The following is a 19,807-nucleotide window of genomic DNA, read 5'->3' as shown; positions in this document are numbered from 1 at the left end:
TTTAGATGAAAATGTTTTCCCAATGCCAAGATAAATATTCATTGACTGTCTCAACAGAATATGTACAAGTCAGATCTGCAATGGTTGAGAGGCATCGGCTGGGTTCCTATTGGCTCTTTGGATGTGGAAAAATGCAAAAGGGCAACTGAAATTTTGAGTGATAAAATTTATCGCCAGCCTCCCGACAAATTCAAATTTACCAGTGTGACTGATTCTTTGGAACAAGTGTTAGCCAAGAATAATGCCATCAACATGAATAAGGTGAGGCTTCAAATTTCAGAGAACCAAGGTAGGACTCCTAAAGCGAAATAAAAGAAAAAGAAGCATAATCAAGAAAAGCAGGCAAGCAAGCATTGAGCAACCAAAGATATCTATCCATCCATCCGTATCTATCTCTGTGTCACTTATATTTAATAGTTACTTTAGTATTTGTTTCATAGTTTTGATAAAATGACATATTTTTATGGAAAACTATCTTTGTATAAAAGATACTCTCAATTTCCTTTTCTTAACACACATTTCAGATTATCATAAGGCACTAAATATCTGTTCTCTGAACTAATTACCTGAAGATGTGTCTATTATACATCATGTGTATAAGATGTTTAACCTTTTGTTATTTCTGTTTATAAAGTTTTTGTAGTCCTGAAATTTTTCTTAATTGTATACTGATTTTTTTTTCCTGATGACATCTATTTCCTTTGATAGCGTTTATACACAGAAGCCTGGGACAAAGACAAGACCCAGGTCCACATCATGCCAGACACACCAGAAATTACGTTGGCAAGAATGAACAAAATCAACTACAGTGAGGTGAGGGCAGATACTAATTCTATGAATTTTGCATGCTGTGTATTATTTCAGTTAATCTGTCTAAGGTGATATAATACTATATAGCAACCTTATAAAGAATTCTTTTTTCTTGCTCCATGTAAATAACACCTCTTATATTTCTCAATTCTCATCCTAAACATCAAACTTCAAGTACTACAAATTATCACTTATGAAGTAAAATAGATAAGAATGAATGATTTAGGCAGTAATCATAAAGTTAATCAGAACTTTTATTAATTTTTTTAAGTTAGGAAATTAACAGTAGATTAAATATACATTTATCTTCTTCTTGTGCTGTATTGCTGTACTAGATATATTTTCCATATAGGATTTTTTTTCCAAATTGTAGTTTAAAGTCAAGATTTAAGATTATTAATTTATAAAATTAAGTCAAGGACTAAAATCACAGAATTATCAAATAACCCAGTGAAAGAAGAAATAGAGAGAGGACCCACCAGGGTATTTAATGAGCCCATTCCTTTTCACTTTCTGTGAGCATAGGGCCATGTGCCCCCATGTCAGAGCCATGGATGTTTACGCTGAGAGGTCAGCCTCTCTTCTACTCCAAGAGTCCCACCCAACAGGTTGTCATCCTGCCCTTGCTTAAGTGTTCTCAGTGACAAGGTGTTTATCTTGTAAATGAGCCCATTTGTTCTGGAAAATTCCGTGAGGAAATGGTTCTGATGCAGAGTCACGGAGTTCTCTCTGCAGACCTTCCTAGTCCTCTGAGGCTGTGCAAAACCAGTGTCTGCCAACTCTGTGGAGAGGGTAACTACTGTGGTGCCTCCCCTGCCCCCTCACCCCAGGTTCTCTTTCTAATCCAGCCATCCCCAGTTCCTGTGCATTCCTCACATGACATCCCTGCTAGAATGTGACCCTCTGAACCAAACAAAATCTTGCAAGTGTAGAATACGGTTGACATCTTCTTTTCATTTCTGGACATTTGACCTCTAATTCTGCACCCAGGGCCTTAACACCCTGGCAGCCCTGTCATTGCTGGGGCTTGTGCAACTTGGGCTCAATTAAAACCCCAAGACATTTTGCATGGGCTTAAGCTAGGTTTCCTCTATCCTGCATTTATACATTTGGCAATTTAAATTCAGTTTAAAAGGAATTCAAAGATTCAAAGATTGACATTTATCTCTGCAGTTTCTTCTCCCTAGATTAAGCCTACTGGTGTAAGCCTCTGTAGATGTTTGTGAATCTGATTTTTCTGTCAGCTGATGTGTTAGTTATTTCTCCCAGCTTTGTGCTACCAGCAAAGAAAATATTGTTTCTTTGAAGGTATAAGTCAACCGTCTATCACTCTTCTGCAGGATATAACTTAGAGAATGTAGCTAAATGAGCTACCATCTTGAGTCATTTTATTTTGGCGAGTGCAAACTATAATTTTAGCACTTATATAACTAACTCTTCATTGTCTCCAAAACCAAAAAACATCAAGTCCTACTTGCAAAGCAAAAGGGAGCGAATTTTTTTTTAGCTAAGCCTCTAATATGGGTCCTGTATTGTTTCCTGTATAAAGGAAAGCATATACTGTATGTGTAGGAATTTCAGAAGACAAAGAGCCTCTGTAACTGGCCACTGAGCATTTTTGGAAATCTGGGCTCTGTCTTTGCTGCAAAAGCTCAGAGAGGCTGTAGTGTTGCTATTGCTTCAAAGACCTAACCTGCCTGCCAGAATATTCTGCTTTCTCTGTCTTTTCTCTCTCAGTTTAGTTCTTCTGCTTTCCCCCCACCACCACCTCAGTTAGGACAGGAAGATAGAATGCAAATTCGATTATGTCATTCTTCCTCAAAGCATGGTCTCCTATTTCCTATAGAATTAAGCACAAACTTATTTTAGCACTAAGCCTTCAGACCAACTCTAGGTTCTTCTCAGTCCTTTCCTGCCACTTGTGCCTGGCACTGCTCCCCACTCCATTTGACACCCCTGCACTTTCTCTCCTTTGTGCTTTGATTCATGCAATGCCCTCTGGCCTTGACTGCCATCCTAGTCTCCGGAAACCACACTCATTACTCAAGGTTTAGTACAAAGATCAGTCTCTCTGCAAAAACTTTCTTGATTCTCAATTCAGAATTGATTGTTCCTCCCTGGAGCTCTTTGTCAATGATATGGTTAAATCACCTCTTGTGGTTTGACTTTTTGGTAGCTTGTCTGCAGTCTACCAGTCTTTCCATCAGTTCTCCCACAACCTTGACAATGGAAGAAGTCTCCTACTTCTCTTTGATTCCCAAGTACCCAGCACCATCAAAGCACAGCTGGTGCAGAATCAGTGTGGATTGAATTAATTTCCATGATCAACAGTTAATCAAGTCTTTCCCTCTTATCCACATTTTGCCACCTTAGGTGCACAAGTTTCAGCTTAATTTTTTAGTTCTCGTCAAAACTGACTGATGGGTTGTAACTAAAAATTTTGAAACAGTGGATAATATCTATATTTCATTAATTTCACACAAGTTTTACAATGAAAAACAAAGCTGCAATGTTCTATGTAAACATCATTTTTAAGTCTAAGCAAAGGCTTAGAACACTCAGTGGGAGATTATTATAGGTGCCTACCTGTGTTGAACTTAGTAAATTATTTTAGTCCCCTGTCAATTTGGGGGCATAAATGTCAACATCTATGTGTGTCTATATATTTTTTGCCCAAACTTAGACTCTGTATAAACTCGCCAATGAAGAAGCAAAGAAGAAAGGCTACGACCTGCGAGCCGATGCCATCCCAATCGTGGCGGCCAAGGCCTCCCGGGACATCGCCAGTGATGTGAGTTCCAGCATCGCCCCAAGTATATAATCAGGCTGAAGTGATGTTGTCACTGAGCTAAATCTTCAAAAAGAACTTTCCTTGCCCTTTGGAAATAAGTCCTAGTATATTTATGTGGGATTTTTCAAAAACCTAGTTTTGAAAAGTTTTGTTAGTTTTGAGGGAAGTGAAAAATTCGATATTCATACAAGCAGTTTATAACCTTTAGGACACAGCATCTTCAATGAAAACTGACCCGCTGAAAACAGAGAAAGATCCATTCACGTGGGAATTATTAGAGTAAAGCTGCAGGCTTGGAGATATAAAAATTTTCACGGTGCTTCAAGAAGTATAACTCAGAAACTAAAGTACCCCCCGTGAGAATCGGGTCCTGGCTTTATGTGACATTTTACTAACAATATTCACAAAATTCGTAGGACACATGCCATTATAATTCAGTGGATCAATATCAGAGGTGGCTACGAGCCCAAGGTTGTACCCTTAATAACAGCTCGTGGCTGTCTAGCACATACCTCCCAGAATAAATCCATCATCCCTTCCTGGTGCCTCAACCTATTCTTGAAGAACAGACCACTGTTCTAAAAATCAAGGGCCCAGTATTTGGGGATACAGCAATACACTGCCCTTTATGTTGTTGGTGACTCATTTTAGTTCATGTATGTTGGGCCTCTCCGTGAGTTTATGTCAATAATTATAAATAACAATAATAACTAGAAAGTATTGTGAATTCTGTGCTAAGAGCTTGACATGTGATATCTTATACTTCATAATTATCCTAGGATATAAGCAATGTCATTATCCCTGTTTTGTGGATTGCTTAAGCAACTTGTCTAAAATCAAACTCATAGTAGGTGGTGGAATTAAAATTGAGACAACCTCATTACTTCCCACTGTACCATACTGCGTCCTGCTGATCCCTCCATACTTTTCTTAGTGGTCTTTGAGACTAGAGGCATGTATTTTGAATAACTGGCTCAGATCCCAGGACAATGTCATTGAACATGGAATAATAAAAACATTCTTGGCCTATGCAGGAGTAGAACCCAGGAGTTTTTTGGAGCATGTTCTAACCAATTGGACTGCTACCACAGCTTCACTAGTATAATAATTCTGGTATTGTATTAGCATACTAGTGGTATACTGTTTGTTTATATTAGTATAATAACTGGTATACTAAACTAGGTCCTTGACCTAGAGTACTGCATCTTTCCAGGAACCAGACACTCATTTTATGACTTATGAAACATGCCATGTTGCCAAGTGCATCTCTTTCCTGACATACTTTTAGTACCTAAAATTCATTTCTCCAAATTCCCTTGTTCAAATGGCCTCTCCCTCCTGTGGGCACTACCTTCCTCCAGAATTATTCTTTATTACCAAGCCATAGGTGATTTGGGTTATGTACTACAATTATATGGATTCCATCTATGTTCTTAGCTCTATAAGCTTCAAGGGTAAAGGTCAGGATACCAGCTTGAGGTTATGTTTATTAGCAAAAGTCACCTTACAGCTTTGATGTAAGCAAGGTGATTTTGTACCGACTTTTGACCTCCAAGGGCTTATAATAAAAACCTGACTTGTGTGTTTCCATCTCAGTACAAATACAAAGATGGTTACCGCAAGCAGCTTGGCCACCACATTGGAGCCCGGGACATCAAAGATGACCCCAAGATGATGTGGTCCATGCATGTGGCCAAGATCCAGAGTGACAGGGAGTACAAGAAGGACTTCGAGAAGTGGAAGACCAAGTTCAGCAGCCCAGTGGACATGCTAGGAGTGGTCCTGGCCAAGAAGTGCCAGACCTTAGTCAGTGACATAGACTACAAGAACTACCTGCACCAGTGGACGTGCCTGCCTGACCAGAATGACGTCATCCATGCTCGACAAGCCTATGACCTCCAGAGCGATGTGAGTACAGCTTCCATAAAAGAGCGGTGTTCAGAAATAATTGAAACTCTATAAAAGTTGTCCTTCATATGCAACCCCTTCTCCCACGTAAGCTAAGATTTATTGATCAATGAGTGAGATCTCAATCAGAATAAACTTTTATTATTGCTTTTTTGAATGTAAGTGAAGTTGACAAGCTGGATTTGGTCCTATAAAGAAAAGAATTAAGCGATGTTAGAATTCAGAGTCCACCAGATGGAGACATTTCTTTTATTCTTGTAGGGGGGTAGAAATAACACATTTTTATATTAAAAAAAAATTACTCTGAAGTTTGTTTTTAGATTCTTTGCAAACCAAACAAGGTTCTCATGAGAATTCTGATGCCTGTTCCAATGTTAATTGTTACTCTTATGAAATAAGAGAAGTTGCTGTGTTTGTAAACTACTGGGTCAGTTCATTGCATTGTCTTCTCTTAGCACCGCTCAGAATGGCTCTCCGTGGAGCGGTCACGTGGAAATGACGGACCCTAGTACCTAGTGCCGCCGCTTTCTATATCAATCTGGATCTGAGAAGCACAGTTCCTAACTGTTTGAAGGGATTATTAAACATTAGAGGATTTGGGAGGACAGTAATTGACCCTTACCAGAAACTATGCAAGCTCACCTAGGAAACCACCCACACTTGTTCTGTAGTTTTTGACACACCCACCCTGTGTTTTGCAACTGTGTCCAAAAAGAAAGGCTTTGCCTGTGCATGAAAGAGAGTTAAAATGGCTAATGTCACCCCGGAATGACAGTGTTGACTGACAGCCTGACTGCATCTGTCTGTTAGTTGGGTGCCTTTCCAAGATCTCCTCCCCAACCCTGCGATAAACAGCCTTAATGGTTATTTGAAAGTTAACAGTCGTTTGAAAGTTAAAAAGCACTTCAGAGGTATGAAATGTTATTGTTTTCATTCTTGGAGTTGTTATTTTGGGGGCAATTAGTAGTCAGCGTAGGGCAATTCCAACAGGCTTTTTGTCTAGACTGCAAAATAGCAGTCTCTATTTTCTGCCTAATTGCTGTTATGGGTAAAATCCTTCCACTGAGCTGGGCAAAGGTCCAGTTCCTTTGCTGTGAAGTAGTTATGAATACTTAATGGGTTCACAAAAATCCTTAGCAGAAAAATGTTTTAAGGGGCGTCTGGGTGGCTCAGTGGGTTAAGCTGCTGCCTTCGGCTCAGGTCATGATCTCAGGGTCCTGGGATCGAGTCCCGCATCGGGCTCTCTGCTCAGCAGGGAGCCTGCTTCCTCCTCTCTCTCTCTGCCTGCCTCTCTGCCTACTTGTAATCTCTCCCTGTCAAATAAATAAATAAAATCTTTAAAAAAAAAACGTTTTAAAATAAATCATAGGAGTAAAGTATGGAAAGACAATTCTGGAAAGGAGTCCCTCTTAATCATCCTGAGGACTTGGTGGGAAGAGACTGGACTTTGGACCAATGTCATGGTGGTTTATTGCCCTGAGCCTTGAGCAATGCTAAGGCTGGGAAAAGTCTGCTCAGGGCTTCAGTGGCTCTGTGTCATTCCCATAGCTTCACTTCTTTTTGTGTTTACTCTTAAAGAGCATTACAGATATTTTGAAAGAGGAGGAAAAAAAGACAGAAGGCAATAAAACCGAACATAATCTAACCACTGAAAAAGCCTACTCCTGCTCATGTAATTTATTCACATACATTGTTTTATGTTTGTTCTTCATGTAATGTTATATTAATGACATTTCTACAAGTAACCAATATTCTTTACAATATGGCTTTTAATAACTACAGAGAATTTCTTCAGACTAGGCCTAACATGTATTTCCTGGTAGCCTGTGGCTGGACGTATCTGTGGTTTCTCCCATTCTGGGATGCTGTTGTTTTCCTGTACACATGGACGTTATAATAATATTCACTGAACTGAACGACAAAAGATACTAGTTTAGATTTTTCTTTCCTTACAACCGGAAGCATATGGTCACTTTTTGTCATGGCCAGGAGACATCTCTGGGTTGTTTTTGACACAGTTGCTCTTTTAGTCTTCCTGACACAGAGAGCTTATTTTCTATTAAAAAAACAATAACACAGCAGCTTATCCATATTGTGCACTATTTATTACTAATTGCCTTGGCTTCTGTACCCAAAATCTTTTAATCTTGCTGAAGAGCTTCTGCCATTTTTCTTCTTCACAGAACGTTTACAAATCAGATCTCCAATGGCTGAGAGGCATCGGCTGGGTCCCCATTGGGTCTCTGGATTTGGTCAAGTGCAAGAGAGCTGCAGAGATACTGAGTGACAACATCTACCGCCAGCCTCCGGACCAGTTCAAGTTCACTAGTGTGCCTGATTCCCTGGAGCAGGTGCTGGCCAAGAACAATGCCCTCAATATGAACAAGGTGAGCCCCAGCTGCCTCCAGCCTCTTTAACATGCCGGAGATGCTGCTATACTCTAATGACTAGTGCACTTAAAATTATCCGTTGAAGTGGAGGGTCACATTTACCTCCTAAATTACACACTTGAAATCCTCCAAATAATTTCTATTATTCCCAGTTTTAACCTAGATAACTAATACTAAGGCTCCAACCGTAAATTGAATACCGTATACCCAAGTTTGGTTTCTTTTTCCTACTAGATTAGTGATAGTTGTGTTTATTTTGACTTTTTGTTATTCCTATTTCAAATGGTTTTTAAAGGTTTTTTATTTAAATAAAATTTAACGTATACCATATTATTTGTTTCAGAGGTAGAATTCAGTGATTCATCAGTCTTATATAGTATGCAGCACTCGTTCCATCTCATGTCCTCCTTAACGCCCAGCACCCAGTTACCCCATCCGCCCATCCAGTTCCCCTCCAGCAACCTTCAGTTTGTTTCCTGGAGTGAAGAGTCTCTTATGGTTTGCCTCCTCCTCTGTTTTCATCTTACTTTGTTTTTCCTTCCCTTCCCCTATGCTCATCTGTTTTATCTCTTAAATCCTGCCTATGAGTGAAATGATATGGTATTTGTCTTTCTCTGACTTATTTCACTTCGAGTGATACCCTCCAGTTCCAACCATGTCATTGCAAATGGCTGGATTTCACTCTTTTTGGTGGCTGAGTAATATTCCATGGCATATATATACATACCACACCTTCACATGGTTTTCTATCAACATCTTCTTTGATAGCGTTTATATACAGAGGCCTGGGACAAAGACAAGACTCAAGTTCATATAATGCCTGATACCCCGGAGATCACGTTGGCAAGACAGAACAAGCTCAACTACAGTGAGGTAAGTGCAAACGTTGGTGCTACACTGATTTTGTTATCATTGTTACCGTTTGTTTTCCTGCATTTACTTTTGTGGAGATTCTCAGGCCTCAGCTATTGTGGTGCATTTGGCTCTGTGATATGAACACTTATCACAGCCTTTCATTTCTGGGTTAAATATTATATGCTGTAGGATTCCATGGGCAAACTGAAGGCACGTTATCTTTTTAGTTGCCAGTATGGGTAGGTGGGGCTGAGGAGTATTTTTGGTATTTCTAAGCAGTAAGATGATCAGATAAAATAGTAGCTCAGTATTCATACTGAAATACTACTTATTGTTTACCTAATATTCAAGTTCAGCTGGGCATGCTATATTTTTATTTGCTAAATCTGGCAGTCTTACCAAGGGGGACTCTGATAATACCTACTTTTTCCCTTCCTGGATCCTAAATAAAATTGAGAGGTAAAACAAAGGAATATAATAATAGAAGTTGAAATCTCACATTTTATGCCATCTCATACAAAGATGTATTTGTATGAGAACTAACGGAGTCTAACTGAATCCCAGAATTAGGTTCCCAGAAGCAGAGGCCTCAGTGGAGCAGGGCAGTCAGCTCCCCTCCCGTCAGGGCTAGAGCCCAGAGAAGCAGAGAAGAGCACTAGGCTTATTCCTAGAGGGACATGGTCAAAGCTTAGCAGGGAGTGCCCAGTTATCCCATCCCTAATGGTGAAATGAATCATTAAGTCATTTTACCTCTTCACAGGCAGAGAGGAAAGGGGCAGAAAAAGGAGAAAGGTCAGAGAAAAATAATTGAGCTCCTTCTATAGAAAGAAAGCCTCAGGTGTGGGAAAGAAGTGTTCTCTGAACAGCACCGATTTTTTTTTTTTTAAGTAAAATGCAATCTATAGCTGCATGTTTTACTAATATGATACAATCAAAATTTAGACCCTTAAAGTTGTGATTATAGTCCAGTTAGCTATGTTTTAAATTGTACTTCAGTCTTTTTCTCATTCTCATTTTTTAAACATTATAAAGAATTACGTGATTTTGAAAGATGTTTTAATAAAGAAATGGATAAAAGTATATGTGTATATATTTTATATATATACGACTAATAAACATTGTTCTTGAGTTATTTTTTACTTAGCATGTAGAAATTGATACTTTGTCAATTGATCTCTACTATTAGATTATACATTATATCAAACCACATGATATGTATTAATCTACAATATATAATGGACTAATATATCAACTTGTGTTAACTGATCTCATTTCTAAAGCTGTGTATATTTTCTTTTTGGTAAGATATAATTTATTTGCTTTCAATATTGCTAGGTTATTTCTAGAGTCTGTCCTTTATAAAATTACTCTTTAGTAATCTCCCAGTTGTCGCTGTCAAACCTTTTGCTTTAACTCTGACACTCTTTGTAGACTCTGTATAAACTCGCCAATGAAGAAGCAAAGAAGAAAGGCTACGACCTGCGAGCCGATGCCATCCCAATCGTGGCAGCCAAGGCCTCCCGGGACATTGCCAGTGATGTGAGTAGCAACACTCTGTGTATGTGCATGTAGATGGGGGGAATGATCATCATTACAGCAGGGAGATGCATCTCCGTGCCAGTTAAAGCATACTTATTGTGCTTTAAATGGAAAAAAAAAAAAAAAGTTTTTCATCGGAAAAACTCTTACATGTTTAAGTCTGAATCACTTTAATATTCATGTCCCATAGGTAGAGAGGGTATCCTGAACTTCAAGATAAAGTTGAATTTGAATCTATAGTTGCTCATATCTATAGTTATGAGACATTTATCTCCATATCTTGAACACGTAGCTTATAGAGAAATGAGAAAATGCCAGAAGGGTTAAAAAAAAAATAACTTGGTTACATGTGTTGGCTCAACATCTGAAAAAGACCGTGTTCAGCCAGATCTAGGAAAATGTGCATTTCAATGAATCTGATCTGGATTTTTGCCAACCCTTTCTTTGGAAAATTACCTTAAGTGTTTCCTTTTGAGTTCTTATCAAATGAAAACAGAAAAAGGCAGACAACCAAAAGCAATAAAATGGTGATCCTGATTGTCTTTCTGCTGTCCTCTGAAAGAAGTGGGTCCTTTGGTGAAGAATTCAGGCTTCCATAAGTATACTTTAGGATTTGTGTGATGTTGTTGCCTAAAGTAAAGAGAGAATATCCACTCAGAACTTACACCATCTCCAAAACGCTTTCTTTAGTTATATAACCTGTTTTCTCACTTGGCGAATCCCAAGAAATGCCAGCCAGATTTGATGTCCAGCAGAGCAGGGAATGCAGGATAGAAAACACAAGCCAGTCCATTTTAGGGAGTCAGATGACACAGTGAAGGTCAACAGAGCTAGAACTGGGAGGCCTGAGGGATGCATAGGGGAGGTAATATAGTACCTGTGGACTGGGGAATAGCATTTGAAAAATTGTATGTAAATTTCTGCATTAGTGATTTCACTGACCCAAGATGAAGAAAAGGCAGTGTACTGCCATGACTGATATTCTGGAAGTGTTGCTGCCTTTATTTCCAGGGACTTAATGTCTACAAACCATAGAACTATGTAGTTTGGCCTGTTTTCCCATTAGAGAATTGCTACAGTCAAATCAGAGTTTAGGATGAAGAGATGAGTTGATATTCAGATGATTCCAAATTTATTTTAAATTTGACACTTTAAGTGCTTTTTTAAAATGATGTTTTAAACTAACAATACTTTTAGTTCTTTCTATTCATGCTTATTTTTTAAATGACTACTTTTATTTCAGTACAAATACAAAGATGGTTACCGAAAACAACTTGGCCATCACATTGGAGCCCGAAATGTTGAGGATGACCCCAAGATAATGTGGTCTATGCATGTGGCCAAGATTCAGAGTGACAGGGAGTACAAGAAGGACTTTGAGAAGTGGAAGACCAAGTTCAGCAGCCCAGTGGACATGCTGGGGTTGGTGCTGGCTAAGAAGTGCCAGACCTTAGTCAGTGATGTAGACTATAGACATCCCCTACACGAATGGATGTGTCTGCCTGATCAGAATGACGTCATCCATGCTCGACAGGCCTATGACCTCCAGAGTGACGTGAGTACTAGGACCCATTTTATATGCCACCGGTGACGGTGCTTATGATAGTAATGCACGGTGATACATAGATAATGGTCTAGGATTAGGCTGAGGCCTCAGAAGTAATAACATTTTTTCTCTCTGCCTCTCATTGAGTGTGTCTTACTTTCCTATAGGAGAGAACATGATACTATGAAGGTCTAATTGGGCTTTGTATTTGAAAAGACATAGACGTGAAGTTTGGCTATTAAAGTTTTTCAGCCTTTTTCTTTCATTTTTTAAAGCAGGTATCATAACAGCTTAAGTAAGACTTGCTTTTGTGTTTGATCTCACCAGAACGTTTACAAGTCAGATCTCCAGTGGCTGAGAGGCATCGGCTGGGTCCCCATTGGGTCTCTGGATTTGGTCAAGTGCAAGAGAGCTGCAGAGATACTGAGTGACAACATCTACCGCCAGCCTCCGGACCAGTTCAAGTTCACCAGTGTGCCTGATTCCCTGGAGCAGGTGCTGGCCAAGAACAATGCCCTCAATATGAACAAGGTGAGCCCCCAATTGGGGGGAAACTAAAATGGAACCATATATCCTTGAGAATATCTATGGTTAATTTAGTGTTTTTCGTTTTATCCAACTGCCATATTGTGTTTAGGGTTTTGGTTGCATTCTCTATTCAGTTACATTAGGATTGCAAAAATGTATGTGGGAATTTCTGCTTTGACATCTCTTGTGAAATAGCCAGTGTAAAGAATAGGATAGATGTTCAGTGTTCAACTTGTTTGCAGCCAATGAGAGTAATACATGGTTTGATATCAAGGTTTCTTTCTTTCAGGTACTTATCTAGGTGAGTATGAAACAAACAAGTGAGATGCAGATCTCCATGATATTTATCGAAAAGAAATCTAGAGAAGGCATATCCAGTTATATTTGCAGTTAATAAACCACTAACAAAACCATGGAAAGTATTTAATGTAGATATAGTACATAAGGATATTTGTATATGCTTAGAAAATAGTTGCTTGTAATTTAATTGGAGGTGATCCTGTAACAAAACACATACTTTTTCTTTTCATATCTTAGCCCATGTTTATATTTAGTGACAATAAGTATCTTGTAATTTCAAAAAGATCAAAGACTATTGTCATATAGCACACAGCATGGATAGCGAGCAAGGCTGGCTTTCAAATTTGTCATGATCTCTAAATTAGAAACTCCATTTACAACATTGTTTTTCTAATTCATTACCGTTTTTATCATTCACAGCGCTTATACACAGAAGCCTGGGACAAAGACAAGACCCAAGTCCACATCATGCCTGATACACCCGAAATTATGTTGGCAAGACAAAATAAAATAAATTATAGTGAGGTAAGACCATTTATTTTGGTTTCTTGATCTGACCTCATTGATTTTGTTGTTGTTGATGTAGTAGTAAAGTTAGAATTCTGGATTTAATTCTCATGTGCATCAGTTAGCTTAGTTTTATCTTTTTATGCCCATTACCATACCCTGAATATTTATGCCATCTGTCAAAAGGTAGATAGATAAAATGATACAGAAGTAAATACAAAAATGTCTCTATGTCAGGAAAAGGAAAAAAACTCCCAACTATTAATGATTGAAACTTATAATTTTAATTTAAAAATGATTATTATTTATCAGATTAGTACTTAAATATTTTGTGAGTTTTTGTTCAGTTACCTGTGAAATGAGATAAAAATACATATCTTAAAAATTTCTGTGGTGGCTAAGTAAAGTTGTATATAATATGCCCAGCATAGAGCCTGGCGCAAAATAGATGCCTATTAACCTTTGATTTCTTCCTCATACACTCTAGTTACCATACATATTAGATTTATCTACCATGCTCAAAATAACTTGTTTATTTACAAGAACAAAAATGAGAATTCTCAAATCCATCCATTTCAAAATTGCCTAAGGACAATACAATATAATTTTTATGTGTTATCTCCTGCCTCCCGAAACTTGTCATCACATATCTTTGTAGTCCAGAAATATTGCTGCAGAAACAGCTTCTTGCCCAATTGTACTTGCCAAAGTTAACAATTATCTGGTTTATCCAACAAGAAATTGATTTCTTACATGTTTGTGTGTCTTCGTTAAAAAAAAAAAAAAAAAAGGATTTTTTTCTTCAGTTTGAGAACATTGGAAAATTAAGTACTCATTTTCAAGACTTGACCATATTCAATCTCCTATCGGCATTAACTACTTCTGACTATAATTATGTGACCCTAAAGAAAAGGCATGTTTGTATCAAGTAACCATGACAAGTGAAATGAAGAGGATATGATTTCCCTCGCTCCAGCGTGATGAAGTAGACCAGCAGACAAGCCTAATCCTAAGTATTTGATTGCCCATGGTAATTTGAGCGATTTTTCTCTTGGCCACAGAGATTCTCTGTTGGTTTAACTTTTCCAAAGAAGTCTGTCTCACCCTAGACAGATGAAGTTAGTTTCTATCCCAAACTGTAATGATGCTTTTACCTTTCCCTTTTGTTCAAATGAGGTCAGATGAAATAGGTGGCTTTTTGTTTGTTTGTTTTCAGACTGAGAGGAAATTGAAGCTTTTATTTCTATAATTTTCAGCTGGATTAATTTTCTTTAAAATTACATGAGGATGTTAATTCCCTAAGGGCTGTAGCCTGAAGATTAGATTTCAGAATGGCTCTCTTGAGTTTTTCCTCAACCCAACTGGTACCTTCATTCCATACTTAGCTCAATAAATACATACCAAATAAACAAAGCAACCACATTTTACTTTTTTTCTCTTAAATTCTCATTTACCTGTTCTATCTAGTTCTCTTGGATAAATAACATACCAAACAAGGTTTAAAACGTGGTCTTGAATGGTAACCAAAAGTATTCTCTTCTTTGAAGCCCTGAATCTTTTTCAAATGTTGAAAGAATGAAATAAATTTATTTGTTTGGCCTGAAGACATGAGATGATTTAAACATATTTTTCCACTTATGCATAAGGACAGAGTCCTCCAAGGAAAAATATAATAGAGGAGCTATTTGGCTCTCCAGTTTCAAAATAAACATTTCTAGGAATTTTTAAGACCAAATACCCTTAGGATTATATCTCAAATGTATCAAATTTATTCTTATTTTTCACTTTAGCTTTTCCTTGTAAAATCTTATCCTGGGAAGAATGCAATTTGTCACATATTAATAATCTACATTAAAAACATACAATAACTTCCTTCTAGGACTCTTAGATCATTTAAAAATTAAGCACCTCTGCATCATATTTAAAATTCAGATATTATTCCAGTATTTTTAATTCAATCTAACATGAGAATGGGGCATAATAATGAAGCAATTAGTTTTCATTATTGCTGCCACACTATTTAAAGCCTTGCCTTACATTTAAAATGTTGTTTTTTACAGCCTTTATACAATGACAAAATACTGAACATTGTAACAGGAAGACAGATAAAGCCCTAAAGAATCAAGGTCATTGTTTGCCCTTAAAACCATCAGTGGTTTCTGAGTCCCTTTTTCAGAACTGTCTACGGGTTCTGTGACTGCTTTCCTTGACTCAGTAACGCTTAGCAGAGGAAAGGGGAGAAACTGGGATTAAGAATTAAGTTACACCATCATAGACGGGTTTAAGAACTGTGTCTCTGGCGGCGTAAAGATGAGCTACCTTCAAATTTTAGGTGTCCTTGAGCTGTAACACGAAGTCTTTCCAATAGGGATGCTGGCTTGCATTGTTTTAAGCACTTAACATAGCTGCACTTTCCTGGTACCATTCTAAGTTACCTGCCTGGGAGGGCCCTGTGTTAAGGTGGGGTCCACTTCTTTCTTGGCCACTCTTCTTTCACTTTAAAACAAAAGCACTGATTAAAGGCCCAGAAACAGATGAGATAGCCAAATGCTACTCGTGTTCCTGAACTGGATTCTAGGTAGAAAAACAATATTGTTCTAATGGACATTACTAGGACAGTTGGTGACATTTGAATATTCACTATCTATTAGATAGCAGTATTATGTTAGTATTAAACTTCCCAAATTTAATAAATATACTATGATTGTAAAAATGACTTTATTCTTAGGCAATACATGAGCTTAAGTGTTTAGAAGTAGAAGTCATGATGTCTACAATTTATTCATGATTAGTCCTTATTATTGGAAATAAGTCATATACATACCACACATACACATAAGAGAAAGATGAAGTAAGTATGGCTAAAAAAAAAAGTGCTGATATCTGGGTAGCTGGAAGTTCACTGTACTAAAAACTTTTCTGTAGGTTTGAAGTTTTTCAAAATAAGAAAAATGCACATTTTTAAATATTAAAACATGCATTAAGATATTTGATTAGAAAAGATTTTATAAAGATTTTATTTCTTTTTTTTTAAGATTTTTTTTTTTTTTAAATTTGACAGACAGAGATCATAAGTAGGCTGAGAGGCAGGCAGAGAGAGAGAGATGGAGAGAGAGGGGAAGAAGCAGGCTCCTCAGCAAGCAGAGAGCCCGATGCAGGGCTCGATCCCAGGATCCTGGGATCATGACCTGAGCCGAAGGCAGAGGCTTAGCCCACTGAGCCACCCAGGTGCCCCAAGATTTTATTTCTTAAAAGAAAAAAGAAAGGCATACCTGTGCCAGCTGATAATGTGATGCATGCCTGACAGTTTTAAAAAACAAAAAAACTGTGCCAGACAATGTAATTAATTAATATCCACCAAAACCTTTTTCAATCAAGGTATCATGAATTCCTATAAATCACAAAAATAACAAGATGTAATAAGTTTTATTTTTAAAAAGTATCAAAATGTGTATCTTATTTATCATGTTTTAATTTAAAAACAATATTAATTATTTAAAAATTTGTTTTAACACAATATAGGATTGGTCAAAATTTTTATAGGTGGCCCACAAGCAAAAGGGGCTGACTGCCTCAGTACAGATGATTTGTTTAATGCACTGGTTCTCAAACAATGTTCCCGTAGCACACCTGTGTTCCACGGTCTGTGTTTATCTGCCCTACCACAGAAAATGAACTGTCAGGTGGTTTTTCCGGTTTACGGAAAAATTTATCAAATACAATTTTTTCTGTTTTGTGCTTTCAACTCCTAAATCCTTGGTACCTGCTATTACTATATCTGCTAGCAGTTTTCAGCAGCTGACAATATGAATAGGGAGCAAATCAATATTAACAGACATTCAGGAACAGCAGATTAGCCTTAGTTCACTGTTCATTTTGCATATGTACTCACAGTGGTAAGTATTGTGTATTTTTACACAATACCTAATGAAATTGTTTTTTGCTAATGAAATTGTTTCTAATTCAAATTTGGAGTTAAATAAATCAACATTTCATGGTCATGTTATGAGAAGAGCAAGTGCTGAACCAATCCAACACATTTGGAAGTTATTGACTTGGTGTCTAAAATCTATGAGGATTTGTCTAAGAGAATTTGCAATTTTAAAACCTGCTGAATGTAAAATTGTACCTTTTAAATAGCTTGGATAAATAAAAAGTAAAAGAAAGAGATTTTTTAAAAAGATTTAAGGCTGAACATATTAGTACAGTTAGTTTTGCATGCAAAATAGTCTTCTTTCACCAAAAGTACGATTTTAGAGTGCAGTTGAGTACTGTATCTAAAAGCCATTACTTTTTCCCTCAGAACTGCTATCGCCAGGCCATGGAAGAAGCCAAGAAAGAAGGCTATGACTTGAGAAGTGATGCCATTCCCATTGTTGCTGCCAAGGCCTCCCGGGACATTGCCAGTGACGTAAGAGCTGATCACATCCTTCCCTTTGCTACCAACAGGCCAAACCCCCTGCACAGGGGATCGTAGCTGGAAATCTTTGTAGTCATCATCCATGGATCTGTAGCCCTCCATCTGAACTGCCTTTATTGTGTAGGCAAATAAATTGAGGATTTGAGACAGTAGATAACCTGCCCAAGATCACAAGCATCACAGAGACAAAACCTGGATTGCAATGTGGTTCTTTTGACTCTTGTTCTTTGGTGTTTGCTTAGTAAGATTGAGTACCTTGATTAAAGCTAGCTAGACATCTGTTGAGCTTCTCATAAAATCTTATAAGGTCTTCTCAGGATATACTCAAGACAAAGATGGCAGGAAAGAAGCAGGCTTTAACAGAGCTCTCCCCCATGACTTGAGGCAGGACAGAGAATAACAAAAAAGCTCTGTGTCCTTGGTGAGGGGTCCAGAAAATCAATATTCCTCTACCCCAAGAATGAAGACCTTAGATTCCTGGACAACTTCAATTTTAATCCAAATAGTAGAAATTGTTCATTTTTGTAGGTTTTTTTTTTAATCACGATTAAAGAAAACATAACATTTACTGTCTTAGCCATTTTCAAGTCTATAGCTCAGCAGTGTTAAGTGTACTCTCACTAATCTACAACAGCTTTCCAGAACTTTTTCTTTTGCAAAACTGGAAGTTTGTACCCATTAAAACAACAAAAATTGGCTATTTTTAAACTACCCTTCTAGATTATTTGTGTAGAGGAAATTAGTTATCAGAATGCCCTAGAAAAAAAGATTAATAAACTTTTCAGTTGAATCCACCCACATGACCAACTTCTGAGACCCTGTTTATCACTGTAATTGAACTCAACTTTTCACAATTCACTTTAAAAAAAATTTATTATTATTATCATTATTATTTTTTATTTTATTTATTCATCTGACAGACAGAGACCACAGGCAGTCAGAGAGGCAGGCAGAGAGAGAGAGAGGGAAGCAGGCTCCCCACCGAGCAGAGAGCCCAATGCGGGGCTCGATCCCAGGACCCTGGGACCACGACCTGAGCTGAAGGCAGAGGCTCTAACCCCCTGAGCCACCCAGGCGCCCCTCAAAATTCACTTTTTAATCACCTTTTATCAACATACATTTTTTTTACCATAGTATAAAGGGATTGTGGTGTTCTTCTGTGGAAATGTGCAAATGAGCACAACATCCTCCTTGATGGGAGTGAGCATTTTCTAATGTGTGGCGTCTCAGCAGCACGGGATGAAGCTGCCCTATAGTCTTTTACTTATTTGAGAAAGAGAGTGAGAGCGAGCATGAGGGCACTGGGGAGAGGCAGAGGTAGAAGCAGACTCCCCACTGAGCCAGGAGCCTGAGGACATGGGGCTCCATTTTAGGACCCATGAGATCATGACCTGAGCTAAAGGCAGTCGCTTAACCCACTGAGTCAGCCAGGTGCCCCGAAACCCCCCTGGAGTCTTAAGGATCTCATCACAAAAGAGCCTCATCACAGAAAGAATGACAGGAAGTAACTCTTGGTGCTCCCTTCTTACTCACTGGTTTCTTTCTTTCAGTACAAATACAAAGAAGCTTATCGCAGGCAGCTAGGCCACCACATTGGTGCCCGAGCAATACATGACGACCCCAAGATAATGTGGTCTCTGCACATTGCCAAAGTGCAGAGTGACCGTGAGTACAAGAAAGAATTTGAGAAATACAAGACCAGGTACACCAGCCCAGTGGACATGCTTGGCATTGTTCAGGCCAAGCAGTGTCAGACCTTAGTCAGTGATGTGGACTACAGACATCCTCTGCACGAGTGGACCTGCCTGCCCGACCAGAATGACATCATCCACGCTCGGAAAGCTTATGACCTCCAGAGCGACGTGAGTACCCTGAGGATGGTTCTGCACGTCGACAGCAAATCTAAGACGTGTCCCTGCCTTCTAATGCCAGTGAACTGGAATATATTTGTATATTTCAAACAACCCATGATTAAATGTTTAAAAAGCATTTCCCACAGAAAGCACTACAATTTATTTCAGGGTTTTCTTTCCCAAAACCCATATGGAAAAGAGGGAATAAGATATATATAGGCAAATATATATAGGTGTATTTCTTTTTGGTGATTCAGGCTTGCTTTGCATGAGCTAGGTGAAACTGAGTTCTCGAAAATATATAGCTGCACATTTTTGGCTGAAGAGGTAGAATTGTGGATGTGGAGGGAAGTGGAAGAG

At 38.2% G+C, this 19,807-nt stretch overlaps 1 protein-coding gene across 1 annotated transcript in view; it reads left to right on the top strand.

Moving 5' to 3' along the window:
* Nucleotides 1-19,807, top strand: part of NEB (nebulin) — a 207,481-nt gene that overhangs the window by 86,132 nt on the left and 101,542 nt on the right. The window contains exons 60-67 of the mRNA XM_059393958.1: nucleotides 58-261; nucleotides 709-813; nucleotides 3,494-3,601; nucleotides 5,198-5,509; nucleotides 7,693-7,896; nucleotides 13,088-13,192; nucleotides 17,478-17,585; nucleotides 19,145-19,456. Coding sequence (XP_059249941.1) covers nucleotides 58-261; nucleotides 709-813; nucleotides 3,494-3,601; nucleotides 5,198-5,509; nucleotides 7,693-7,896; nucleotides 13,088-13,192; nucleotides 17,478-17,585; nucleotides 19,145-19,456 — 1,458 coding nt within the window. The remainder of the gene's footprint in view (nucleotides 1-57; nucleotides 262-708; nucleotides 814-3,493; nucleotides 3,602-5,197; nucleotides 5,510-7,692; nucleotides 7,897-13,087; nucleotides 13,193-17,477; nucleotides 17,586-19,144; nucleotides 19,457-19,807) is intronic.

The sequence above is a fragment of the Mustela nigripes genome, chromosome 3, assembly GCF_022355385.1.
Source record: "Mustela nigripes isolate SB6536 chromosome 3, MUSNIG.SB6536, whole genome shotgun sequence".
Lineage (NCBI taxonomy): Eukaryota > Metazoa > Chordata > Mammalia > Carnivora > Mustelidae > Mustela > Mustela nigripes.
This window is presented reverse-complemented; position numbering and strand designations above follow the sequence as displayed.